Source organism: Dendrobates tinctorius, unplaced genomic scaffold (assembly GCF_039654945.1).
Source record: "Dendrobates tinctorius isolate UK_male_01 unplaced genomic scaffold, ASM3965494v1 ptg000008l, whole genome shotgun sequence".
NCBI classification, from domain to species: domain Eukaryota; kingdom Metazoa; phylum Chordata; class Amphibia; order Anura; family Dendrobatidae; genus Dendrobates; species Dendrobates tinctorius.
Window position 1 is genome coordinate 9,549,636 of NW_027361676.1, and position 14,223 is coordinate 9,563,858.

The 14,223-nt window shown below is 42.2% G+C and overlaps 1 protein-coding gene across 1 annotated transcript in view; it reads left to right on the forward strand.

Annotated features, from left to right (window-relative positions):
* Positions 1 to 14,223, forward strand: part of FHIP1A (FHF complex subunit HOOK interacting protein 1A) — a 424,416-nt gene that overhangs the window by 395,982 nt on the left and 14,211 nt on the right. Inside the window, exons 9-11 of the mRNA XM_073576260.1 lie at positions 78 to 253; positions 2,504 to 3,520; positions 13,610 to 13,788. Coding sequence (XP_073432361.1) covers positions 78 to 253; positions 2,504 to 3,520; positions 13,610 to 13,788 — 1,372 coding nt within the window. The remainder of the gene's footprint in view (positions 1 to 77; positions 254 to 2,503; positions 3,521 to 13,609; positions 13,789 to 14,223) is intronic.

The following is a 14,223-nucleotide window of genomic DNA, read 5'->3' on the forward strand; positions in this document are numbered from 1 at the left end:
GATATATTTTACTATATACCTATATATATGTGTATATATAAGTGGTTAGGATTGACAACGCGTTCTTGATTTTTCAGGTATCTCTTACCATGTAATTATATGATGCTTAGCCAACGCAGTGCAGTAAAAGAACGGGACTGCTACTCAGCTGCTAAATTTTTGGCCTTAACTCCTGACTTCTGTTCTAACACTACAATTAATGGAAAAGATCTGGACAAAAATCGCATAATGTTGTTGAAATTCAATCAAAAAGGTAAAAACTCTGACACAGAGAGTGTTATGGTCACTTCATTCTGCTAGGGGATCATGGAGCTCTAACTTCTACTCATTACTAGAGATGAGCGGATTGATCTGTTGCAATTTATCTTCTAGTTGAATCTCCTGAAATTCACTGGAAAATTCAAACAATTTGAATTCCCAGTGCCATTTCACAAATTGCTAGCAATTGCAGCAGACATAGAGTGGGCTAATGACGTGAGGTGCGACCATGTGGGTTGCCCCTTAATGCCTTGTATCTATAACATTACATGGTTTAGCACAGTCAAACAGATGTGGGGCTATCACAGCAAATAGAAAAGATGAGGGCAGGGAAAGCAGCATCAATTTTTGGATTTTACAACCTAAATATAGGAGATCAGATGGCACAGCACATCATTAGGCAAAGGTCACACAACAATTTTTCTCTCATCTGAGAAAATCAGTACTACTATGCTAATCAAACTCTGATCAGATTTTGATCAAAATTTGATCAGAGTGTGATCCGATTTTCTTAGATATGACGAAGAGGGAAAAAACCTCCATCTTTTCCGTTCCTTCAGTCTGTGAAAATCACACCCATTGACATGAATGGCCAAGTGCAATCCGACAATTGGATGCAACTCGGGCATACTGAGATTTTTCCTGAGACCGAAAAAATCAGACTTGTACACATCCACACAGAATAATATGTGGACAAGAGCTATCCGTCAAAACAACAGATAGCACTCATCTAATTTTTATGGTCGTGTGCACGAGCCCTTATAAATACTTATAGAAAGGCCTAAATCTGATTGTTGTGTACAAAAGCACTGAAAAATAAAGAAATTAGGAGAGGTAGACTCACTCTGTGAATAATATAGCAAAGAATCAGGTGAGATTCAGAGACAGTGTGACCGTGAGTTGATTGATTTGTGCTATAGTACAACACCTTAATTAAACTATTTTTTTTCATTCTTGACAAACTGCAAACAAAGGGGGCAGTTTAAAACCATCATTTTCTGTTTGTGTTAAAGAGCTCAAAATGAGTTCAGTATATTACTAATAGACCTCAGGGTATTCTTCACATCCTTTACAGGCAATCAAAAGCTTTGCGGTATTGAAATTTGCCGCAAATCAATTTTTTTTGTAAAATTTGGTGAAGGTGGCAAATTCAAATTTTAAACCATTTCCTAATCTCAGCTCATCAGACATTGATGATAATCAGTGTTTCATTTCCTTAAAAGCCCTCTGTTCTCTTAAAATATTTATTTTTTGTTAAGATCTTTTTTCATACTTTCATGCTTAGAGTAAAACGAATGACAGTTCCCTAAAATTGCTTTTCCTAAAGACTTAATAGCTTGTCAATTCTTTGTATTAAGCAAAGGCAAAACTCACACCAAATGTAACAAAGTATCATTTCAATAATGTGTCACCCAATGGATCCTCTAGATATGTATTTTCAAAAGCGAACAAAATCTTTTCGTCTTACATATTTTTTAACAAAACACAAAGTCTAACTAACTTGACCTGAAATGGTTTCTTTCAATGGCCCAGATTAAACTCTTGCCCTGTTTGCTATCTCGGTAGTGTGTGTGCATTCCAGTGTAACTTTCCTAAGGTTAAGAGGATCAGGATTCTGAACAATTGCAATAATAACTTTCCCGTTTACAATCAGCTGGATGTCAGGAGAGCATTTACCTTAGAGGAAGATGTACACGGTGACAGGAAGTACAATTCCTTCACTATATGGACTTTGAGCTGGAAAAATTGTCTAACTTTAAAATATGTTTGTACTGGAGCAGGCTGAAAAACCTATGGATAGTTCAGAACTGCAGAAATACATATCACTTCTTTATGCTTTAGCCTTCTCCTTCCTTAATTTAATACAAATATTTGTCCCTTCAGATCTGATTAGAGAAAAGCTTTGGACACTGCTTGTTATTTGGTCATCCTAACATATGACTGCAAAGTTTTAGCCTAGCACAAGAGCGTTATAAGACACCTTAAAAATTGCAAGATTCTGAGTGTGAAAGAACTTTAATTAAAAAAATAGGACTGTGAAATAAATCCATGAATAGGGGAAACAGGAAAATAGTGGAGTCAGTATTTAGAGAGTGAAAAGTAAGAAGGAAGTGGAGTTTGTATTGGAGCAGTGAAAGAATAAGAAATGCAGGGTTAAAAAGAAGCTATGAAAGTAAGAGAAAAAATAAAGTTGTTAAATGTTATAATAGTTGACTTGACAAAGCCTTGTGTATTGTATTTTCAGATGACAGTGAGGCTAATATATCATCAAATTCATGTGAAGCTGAATCCATGTTTCCCGAGGAATATATGAAAAGTGTTGATGCAAACTATCTTAAATACCTTTGTGAAGCTGAAGAAAATATCCTTGCATGCGCAGACGACTGTAGAGTTTGGTCAGCCCCATACGATGGCGAAAAACCAGACCCAGAAACTTCTTTTCAATCTCTACTAGAAAACAGTTTTAGAAGAGGAGAGTTTCCTACCTTCAGAAGTGGAAGAAAACAATTAGATTCCTTCTCTTCTGAGATTCCTTCTATTGGAGGAAAGCTGCAAGATGACCTTGAATGGGATGACAGTTATGACACAGGAATATCGCCAGACTCAGGAACATCTTCACCACAACCACCTCATGACACCATGTTACCTCCAGAACCACCAAAACACATTCAAGAGATGAAAAAGAATGCAATAATGATCATTAAAGGTACATACAATGAGGAAGATGACTTTGATAATGATGCAATGGTTTATATGTTATGTGCTGAAAAAGATTCTGTCGAAACACAAGTGAAGAAAAATGAAGATTTTGTGGAAAAAAAGACAGCAACAGATATACATAATAAAAATGAGGATATTCTGGGCCAGGAAGCTAGCAATACAGAAAATAATAATAAGAAAAACTCAAGCCTCATTGAAAATACATTGAAAATACAAACTACACAAAACCATAGGGAAGCTCCAAAGCTGAAGCTTGATTTCTCTTGTGAAGAAGACTCCGATATTATTAAAAAACCAATGAGTCCAGACAGTGAAGAATTCATTGCTCGCTGTGATGAAATTATAAATGGATTGAACACTACAGTGGAAAACATGCCCAGTTCTCCAGCTCCTGAAAGTGTTTCTGTTCCTGAAGATGATGAATTTGAGAAGTATTCTCTGAGCACACCATCGGTAGAAAGCATACCATCATCCTTTGGGCAAAAGGACATTACAGTCTACTCCAAATACTCATCTAGCATCCAGGCTGCTCCATTTACAGGTATGAAGGTTAATCTCAGAACATTTAAATGGTAAGACTGATTCTGTTCATTCTAGCTTTGTGAGCTTTTCAGGTAATGCTGTATGAAATAGCATGCAAATGGAGCACCCCTAGGGCAAGTGGGGTTCTCACTCGGTACCGGGCCAGTGTCTTAAAGGGGAAGTGTCGCAGTGGCGGTGACCTGGTCCGTGGCCCTGGGTGTCCATGTAAATTAAGAGGATTGATGCTGAATGAAGTTTATATGTAGATAAGTTCGTGACGCCACCTGTGGTATCTGGTCAGAAGGGGACCAGCGCTGCAGTGCAGATCCTCTGGGACAGAAGGTGTGATGGCAGCAGAGATGTAATAGCTCTCCACAGGCACAGCTGTAGTCCCAGGGCAGTGATAGTAGATATTAAGGTAGATGGTGTAGTGCTTAGACACAGACATGTAGCAGTGCTGAAGGAGTTGGCGCAGAAAGAAGGCAATGAAACAGCTGAATGCAGTTCCAAAGCTTTACTCACGTTTCTGGCATAGACAGGTGCCCACTTCTGTGCTGTGTCCTCCAGGTCAGGGGCTCAGCCAACTCCCAGGCAGATGGAATACACCCTTACAGCACTCCCTTCCAAATGTGCCTTTTCTGAACATCTCCTTACTAGCGCTAATCTGAAGTACTTGAGTTATGAATTACACTCAGGTTCCTATTTCTTGCTGTTACTTAGAACTCCACTCACATGACAGGCAGCTATAGCCTACTTCAGGGACTCCTTACAATCATGTCCCGGCTCACACACGTTGCTGCTGTGTCGTCGAGTCTTAGGTGGGAATCAAGTGGTCACTACTTCTATTCATTCGGTTTCTGCTGTAGGATCATTAGTTCACACACAGCCTCGGATACCGGGGCCCGGCCTTTGGCGCATTAAACTTAGGAAAGGGCTCTGCTCTAGCTCCGATCCCAGTTCTCTCCTCCACACGTTCCGTACTTTTCTATCTTTCCTCTGAAGAACTGATCTTTCTCTCTTTCCTTGCCAGCAGCTCCAGCTCACAAGAGGCAGCTGCATATACGTCCTTTCACTCCATCCCTCTCTGTGGATCTCCTACTAACTTCCTGTCAGCTTTCCCCTTCTGGTGCAAACTAAGCTCCACCCACCTCCCAGCACCCTTCATGAACCAAGCTGGGGCCATAGAGGATGCCCTGCTGTTCTAAGGTGTCTGTGCTGGGTGCAGGTGCTGGAGTCTGGTCAGGTGTCCCCCATCTTACGTGAGTAGTGAGGCACCACACCTCAGGAGGAGGTGCAGGACCTCTGGCGACTGAACCCTCAGGGGCACCACACAAACTTACTCGAAGCCTGTAAAAACAAATCTGACTCATAAAAGAGTGTTTATAAATGACTAAGAATATTAGCAAAAACATCTATAGGCAGATTTCACATTGTTTTTGATCTGCATTAGTACAGAACAGGGGACTAGTTTGATAGATGATGATTATATGCCTTTGTGCCAACTTTGGAGGTGCTAACTCTCATTGAGGAGATCAAGTCTAGGCACGGAGTCTTACAGGTAATGCTCCATGGGAGGTATGTATACAAATGAGCTATCCCTCAGAAAGAACTAAACTATTTCTCTCATGCCTCCAGTTAGACAATAGCTGTTCCATTTAAAAGGGCATTCTTATTATTAAATAGCTTTAATTAGACACCATGAAAATAAGTATTCAATTGACTTTCATATTGTAAAGCTGGTTTCCATGGTGCTTGACCAAAGTGTCTGGCCGAGTGTGGACAGTAGTTACATTCTCGTAACATCCCAGTTAACTCTCTCCACAGATTGATTTCTTTTAGAACAGTAAGTGTACCGTTACACCTAGCGACTCACCAGCGATCCCGACCAGCGATATGACGCGGTCAGGATCGCTGGTGAATCGCTGGGTGGTCGCTAGTGAGCTGCCACTCAGGCAGATCTCACCAGCGACATCGCAGGGGACGGGGATCGCTACTTACCTGTCAGACGCGGCGATCCTGCGTCCTCCCGCCCGGCTCCACGCGTCGCTCGTCGTCACAGCAGGAAGCGCCACAGGAAGTGGACGACGAGGAATGGTCCAGCAGCTTCTCGCGCGATCAGCGATAACCAGCGGGGGAGCGGGTCGGAGGTAAGTATCACATGCAGCGATATCTCTAGCAATATCGCTGCAACGTCACAAAATCGGTGACTTTACAGCGATATTGCTAGCGATATCGCAGTGTGTAACGGGGGCTTAAGATGCTCACCTCCCTTACACCCAAGCTGTTCTTATCAATCCTATAGAATCACAATCCCCCGGCATCCGCTTTCTCAGAGCCGTGTGCTTGTTCAAATGCCGTTATCTCTATATGGAAATAAATTGATTGCAGTGTGCACTCCAGAATAAACAACTGATAGTTGAATGTGTTACAGCAGAAATTATGCCGAGCTACTAATACTACAGTTCTGCTACTCACTAGAACTGTCATTCAAAGAGGAGTGCCTGCCCTGCTAGAAACCAAGAAATGAGGAGACTGCATAATTCTGAGCTGCTCAAGAGAAAACTTGAGAAAGCCCCTTTTAGTGCCTTGAGTCATGACTAAAGATATCTGCCAAACCATATCTGTAGACAGCTGTTTTCATACCTCAGCTGCATTTTCTCGCTGATAAATAGTACTCCCACAGGTATTAGTGACACTATATAGACATTCATTTTTATTCTGAAGGGGAGCAAATTTGCATACCTGTATATTTTTGAACTTACATAGAAAAAGTGATCATTTATCAGCAGAAAAATTTGTTTCAGCTTGATAACATTTATTAACATGATGATTTCTGCATTCAGTCACATTTTGAATTGGATTGTTTATGTTCAACTGTAAGGTGGCAGATGGACAGATTGTGAACTGGAGGTGTGACCCGGATGGATATAAGCACGGACTGTGGCACCGCATCTGAGGATGTGGGGGTCGTCAAGGACTTGTTGCACCCCATAATAAATGGACGGAACTTTGCATTGTACTGGGACATGTGGGGGAAAGTGGGGACTCCTGGTTGTTCGGACGACAGCCAGATCACTCTTAAAGAAACGTCGCCGCAGGCCATAATAGACATGTTTCTTGTGTGTGTGCTTATTGGCGAAGAAGGTGAGGTAGCATTCCCTGAGGCCATCATTCCTGAGCAGGAGGTGTCTGAGGAAAACTTTAGAACTGCCCAAGTCAAGGACCTAAATCTTAAAGAGGCATTTGAAAATGTGACATTGTTAAATAGGGTGCCTATGGAGCAGAGTGCTGACAGTCAGTTACCTCATTTTACAATGAATAGGGATCTGCTTTATAGAGTAACCAAGCCAAGGGGTGAGGTGATAGAGCAGTTACTGGTGCCAGGGCCCTATAGATGCAATGTTCTAGAAATGGCTCATTCCCATGTGTTGGCTGGTCACCTGGGGCAGATAAGACCCAAGAGTGTATCCTCCAGAGATTTTACTGGCCTGGGTGTTACAGAGAAATTATGAAATATTTTCATTCCTGCCCCTCATGCCAGCTAACCTCCCTGTTGGCCAACTTCCGCAGTCCTCTAGTACCGTTGTCCATCATTGAGATTCCATTCAAACACATAGCAATAGATTTAGTAGGGCCCCTGGTAAAATTTGCAAGAGGACATACGGTCAATATATTTTGATGGCCCTGGATTATGGTACTCGGTACCCAGAAGCGGTGCCCTTAAAAAATTCCTCTGCAAAGTGTATCTCAGGAGCTGCTCCATATCTTCTCTCGAACCCACCTGCCGAAGTAGATACTGACAGATCAAGGCCTCCACTTCATGTTGAAGGTCATGAAGGATTTGTGCAAAACACTACAGATTTCACAACTCAGGACCTCAGTGTACCATCCCCAGATGGACAGACTGATGGAGAGGTTTAATAAAACCTTGAAGGCTATGTTGAGAAAAGCAGTGGAGAAGGACGGCCAAGACTGGGACTGTCTGCTTCTCTATCTGTTGTTATCCATTAGGGAAGTTCCCCAAGCATCTGCAGGCTTCTCCTCGTTTGAACTACTTTATGGCTGACACCCTTGAGGACTCCTGGATGTGGTGAAAGAGTCCTGAGAAGCTGAAAGCACACCCTATAGAAGTGTGGTGGAACATATCGCTCAGATGTAAAAGAGGATGGCCAACATGCTGCCTATTGTGAAGAACCTTCTCATGGCAAAGAAAGCACAATCCAGTGTGTATAATAGGTCGTCAGGGTGAGACAGTTCAACCCAGGGGATTGAGTACTTGTGCTGGTACACACAGTAGAGAGTAAGTTATTGGCCAAGTGGCAGGGCCCCTATGAGGTGGTAGAGATAGTTGGTGAAGTCAACTATAAAATCCACCAAACGGGGAAGAGGAAACTGTACCAGGTTTACCATGTTAATCTGATTAAACTGGGGCACGACAGAGAACTCATGGAAGATCCTTGTCTGGTGGCCAAGCCCGAAGTCAGTGTGGAAGATGCTAAGGTAGTGGACACCTTGTCCCACTCACAGAAACAGCAATGTCAGGAACTGTTGCAGCAGAATAAAGACCTGTTTTCTGTGTTTCCAGGCCTCACTCAGTTTATAGAGCATGAGGTACTCGCAGAGTCTCATGTTTGCATCAATCTGAAGCTATATCTGACTACAGAGGCCTGCAGAGAGGTGATCTCGAAAGAGGTGAAGCGGATGCTGAATCTAGGGATCATTGAAGAATCCAAGAGTGGCTGGTCCAGTGCCATAGTGTTGGTACCAAAAGCAGATGTTGAGTGGCGGTTCTGTAATGACTACAGGAAGCTCAAAGAGGTCTCAAAGTTCGACACCTACCAGTCCCTAGGGTAAATGAGCTTATTGAGAGGCTAGGACCATATTCGTACATCACCACCCTGGACTTCACTAAAGGATACTGGCAAATTCCCCTGACCAAAGAGGCCAGGGAGAAGACTGCCTTTTTAATGCCAGATGGAGGTTATCAGTTCGTCAGGATGCAGTGTGGGTTGCAGGGAGCTCCAGCTACTTTCCATAGAGCGATGGACTGGATCTTAGCACCCCACAAAAAGTATGCAGTGGCCTACCTAGATGACATTGTCATATTCAGTCCAGACTGGGGAAGTCATCTTGGCACAGTTCAGGGCATGCTTGAGGCTCTAAGGAAGGTAGGCTTTACCGTCAAGCCAAAAAAATGTGCTATGGAAATGGAGGAAGCCAAGAATCTGGGCTACGTGGTAGGTAGAGGTGAAATTAAATCTCAAATAAATAAGCTGGAGTGATCCAGAGCCAGCCACAGCCCCTCTCGAAGAAGCAGGTCAGGGCATTTCTAGGTATCATGGTCTAGTATGAAAGATTTGTCTCTAACTTTGCCCTGATGGCAGCTCAGCTGATGGATCTTCTGAAAGTGACAAAGTCGGCTATGGCTATGTGGTCCCCAGAAGTTGAGGCGGCCTTCCAGGAACTGAAACTGACCCTCTGTAAACAGCCAGTTTTGATGGCGTCCAACTTCTCCAAAGAGTTTGTGGTCCAGGCGGATGCATTGGATGTCAGGCTGGGAGCAGTTTTGTCCTAGGAGATTAATGGCGAGGAATACCCTGTAATGTACTTCATTTGGAAGCTGTCCACACGTGAGAAGAACTACTCCATAGTGGAAAAAGAATGTTTGGCCATCAGGTGAGCATTGGCTACTTTGAAGTATTACCTGTTAAGTAGAAGGTTCAGATTAGTGTTGGACCATACCCCACTAAGGTGAATGTGAGTGAAGAAAGGAAACATGCCCAAGTATCTAGGTGGTTCCTAGCCCTACATGATTTTATTTTTCAGGTGGAGCATAGGTCTGGGAAACATCATGGGAATGCAGATGCATGGGTCTATTGTATGTTGGCAGAAGGTTCCAAGCTCCCTGACTTTGGACAGAGGGGGAATATGTAAGGTGGCAGTTGGACAAGTTGTGAAAGGGAGGTATGTGTCCTTGAGATGCCAAGCCTTGGTGCTACTTCGAGGTATTACCTGTTAAGTAGAAGGTTCAGATTAGTGTTGGACCATACCCCACTAAGGTGAATGTGAGTGAAGAAAGGAAACATGCCCAAGTAACTAGGTGGTTCCTAGCCCTACACGATTTTAGTTTTCAGGTGGAGCATAGGCCTGGGAAACATCATAGGAATGCAGATGCATGGGTCTATTGTATGTTGGCAGAAGGTTCCAAGCTCCCCGACTTTGGACAGAGGGGGAATATGTAAGGTGGCAGTTGGACAAGTTGTGAAAGGGAGGTATGTGGGTCCTTGAGGTGCCAAGCCTTGGTGATGTAGGACCCAGAGAAGCAGGCTCCAACACATATAGTGAAAGGTATTTAAATGGGCCCAGATTATGGGACCAGGTTTTATAAGCAGTTGAAAGAGCTAGGGGGTAGGGGAATCAGCTATTCACTTACCTCCAGTACAGGTCTTGGAATGGCTGATTTAAGGCAGCAGAGGCTGTCTCACTTTGTCTGGGTGTTTGCAAGGTGAGGAGGCTTTGCATGTGCTGCTCAGAGTCTACTGGAGTATTGAGAGAAAAAGAGTCACGTTTAAACGGGTGAGCCCATGCTGTATGTGGACTGACGGTTTATTAACTTTTAGTAAACATATTTGTTTTGAATGAACGAATTACGTCCTGTGTATGAACCAGAGTCTACCTCAGAGCTGATCCCTCACACAACATAGACTAGTAACTATCACAATGTATAGATTCTGAGTATCTATTGTTAGAGCACATATTGTATAACACTGACACTGTCAATACTAAGCTTGAATTTAAAGGGAAGCCATCATATGATTCATGTCCAAACCACAGGAAGCATGATTCAGATTCTGGTTTTGTTATTGCAGCCGTGTATGTTTTACTCTGGCAAACTGCTGGGCTTCAAAGAAAATATACTTTCAAAACCTGGCTAGGTACTATGGCCCCAATTCATCAAAGTGTTTACTCTGGAAATCTAGAGTAAACTCTTTGAAATGTTGAAAACTTTTTAGGCAACTCAAGGTTGCGCAAAAATTTTAGGACATTTGATGTTTTTACCTTCGGCAGGAACAAGATTTGAGGCAACGCGCACACCACTTTTAAGACGCTCCTTATTCAATAAGAGGCGTGTGCCTTTTAGTGAAACAGGCGCGCCCTTATCAAGACAGGAGTGAACAACACAGGTCTTGATGAACTGAGTTTTGTGTCTCTGCTATGAACTCACAGACAGGTTACTAATGGCTTCTTCAAGCCTGACTTCCCTAGACCGATAAAAGTACTGTCACACTTAGCGATGCACCAGCGATCCCGACCAGCGATATGACCCGGTCAGGATCGCTGGTGCATCGCTAAGTGGTCGCTAGTGAGCTGCCACACAGGCAGATCTCACCAGCGACATAGCAGGGGTCGGGAGTCGCTACTTACCTGTCAGACGAGGCGATCCTGACGTCCTCCCGCCCGCGTCCACGCGTCACTCGTCGGCGCCAGCAGAAACGGTCCAGGAAGTTCTTGCGCGATTAGCGATAACCAGTGGGGGAGCGATCGGAGGTAAGTATCAGACATAGCGATATCGCTAGCAATATGGCTATAACGTCACAAAAACCAGTTATAGCGATATTGCTAGCGATATCGCTTAGTGTGACAGGGCCTTAAGTCTTTCTGCATGTTTTTGTATAAGGGAGAACTGTTAGTCAAAGGGATCAGGGTTAGAGAAAACACAAGGGACCTTAATGATTAGATTGGCGTTTGTTAGATTACCTTTATGATGTTATTTTTCTGGGGCACAAAGCCCAGAATGCATGCTAAATTTATCTTCTTATATGAAATACTGCAAGTTAAATAAAAACTATAATATCCATTTCACTATTTTCCAAATTGTAAAAATGTGATTAAAATAGTTTCGCAGTTAATACGTATATATATTTTATTTAAATATTGGAAGATAAGAAAAATGTAGTAAATGCAGATAAAACCAGAGTACTGCTACACAATAAATGACTTTTCACATAAAAGTGTGTCAAGCAGAAAATGATCACATTTATCAATAAGTATGTGCAATATTGCAGTATGAGAACTTAACTAATTTTCCCATCAAAAACAATTAGTATTGCTTCTCACACTCACATTTAATTGACAGCACAGGTGCCACACTTCTCAGTCCTAAAGCAGAAAGGATGACAATACGTCCCTCAATAGTACAGAACATAAACAAAGCTTCCACCACAAAGGGGATTTTATTCAGCATACAAAATGTTCCTTTAAAATGGCATCTAAACTGTGTTCCAAATTATTATGCAAAAAGAGTTTAGGAGTGATAAGGTTAGAATTTTTTTGTTTGTCATTTAAACTCATTGATGGTGATGTGTGTCAGGGCTCTTTATATCACTGAAAGCAATTGCAGATACCTGTGCAAATTAGTTTGGCAGGTGTGTCCAAATAAAGGCAAGACTACTTAAGAAGGCTGTTCCACATTATTAAGCAGCCTACATTTTTTGCCAAAATGGGAAAGAAAAAGGATGTGTCGGCTGCTGAGGAGCAACAAATTGTGGAGTATTTAGGTCAAGGCATGACTACAATCAACATTGTCAAGACACTTCATCGTGATCATCGCACATCCAAGAAGTATGTAGCTGATTCCCAGCACACACGTGTGCGTGCTGATAAGGAAAAATTGAGGACTCTTTCCAACAGGCAATTGCGTCAGGTTAAAAGAGCAGCTGCAAAAATGCCTTGTCATAGCAGCAGACAAGTTTTTGAAGCTGCTGGTGCCTCCAACTTCCCCCGAACAACAAGATGCAGGGTCCTTCAGAGGTTTGCAACTGTGCCTAAGCCATCCTGTCGACCACCTCTATCCACTGCACATAAGCAGAAACGGCTCCAGTGGGCCAAACGATACATGAAGACTGACTTCCAAACTGTTTTGTTCACCGATGAGTGCCGTGCAACGCTCGATGATCCAGATGGATGGAGTGGAGGATGACTAGTTGATGGACACCCCATGAAAACACGGCTAAGGTGCCAACAAGGAGGAGGTGGAGTAATGTTTTGGGCTGGAATCATGGGGAGAGAGATTGTTGGCCCCTTTAGGATCCCTGAAGGGGTAAAGATGAACTCCATAATCTATGTGGAGTTTCTAAAACAGCACTTCCTGCCATGGTTCAAGAGGAAGAACCGTGCTTTCCGCAGCAAGATCATTATCATGCATGATAATGCACCGTCTCATGCTTCAAATAACACATCTGCATCTCTGGCTGCTATGGGCATAAAAGAGGACAAACTTATGGTGTGGCCACCATCTTCCCCTGACCTCAACCCCATTGAGAACCTCTGGAGCATCATCAAAAGGAGTGTCTATGATGGCGGGAGGCAGTTCACATCTAAGCAACAGCTCTGGGAGGGTATTCTGTCCACATGCAAAACAATTGAAGCACAAACCATCCAAAAACTGACACATTCAATGGACGAGAGAGTTCAGAAGCTTCTTTCGAACAAGGGGTCCTGTGTGCAAATGTAACATCACCTAGAATGAAGTTTTGACTTGAAAACTGTTTGATTTCATTTTGTAATAAGCTGATAATGCTTATAATTTCACAATTGACCATTTTTTTGTTCAAAATAAAAATAAAAAGGTTGAAAAACTCTGCAGTGCATAATAATTTGGAACATGCATTTTGAGTGTTTCTTATTTTTAAAAATATACTGTTTTCATATACAGTTTGTTCAAAAACATTGCAATTATACTAGAATATTAGATGACTGGAAAATAACAATGACTGCAATTCATATAGGTAATTTAGAGAAAATATGAGGAAATATTTTTTGCATAATAATTTGGAACACAGTGTATAAACAGTCTCTAGTCTTGCACTTTACTCTGAATTTCACCTCTTAGCTTTTTCCTAGATGCCCAAAAAGGCAAAACCTGGAGTTTGGGGGAGATTTAAAGACAATTTCTATGTGCGACTTAAAAGGAAAGGTTTTGTAAGTCGAATAAAATCCCTTTTGCAGAAGTTTTTCCCATGGGTCTTTACTCTTTACTAATGTCTATTTCATTATAATGTTTACCTATCTGTCAGCACTTTGTTTATTTTTTATGTTTCTCCCGCAGGACCATTCATCAGTGTTGTTTTGTCCAAATTAGAGAACATGATTGAGAACTCCTTGCATGTTAACTTGCTGTTGCTTGGGATCATTACACAGCTTGCCAGCTACCCCCAGCCTCTGATTCGATCCTTCCTACTCAACACAAATATGGTATTCCAGCCCAGTGTACGCTCTCTCTACCAGGTACTGTAAAATCTTGTGGTAGGTGTGTATCTTAGAGTTTAAAATATAAATATGACAAATCTTTGTCCACGCTGTGGGTGCAATCAAAATGTTACTATGTAGAAATAGCTACAATATTACAATATAGTTAAGAGAAGTATTGGATTCAGATAAGAAAAAAATAGAAAATTCATGCTTCCTGTGGTGCAGCACAAGGACTTTCACTGATACTAACTAATCTTATTCTTCTCCTCTGTTACTACTGCAATCAAATTATTTGATGACAAATGTTTGACCCCGGTTAAATTATGGTTTCATGGCCAGGAAACTCCCCAGATCTCTATCCCATAGAAAACCTCGGGTCAATACTCAAAAATGCAGAAATTATGGTAAACCTCAATCACTGATTAGACAAGAATGGTTTGCAATCAATCAAGATTTGGCCCAGAAGTTAAT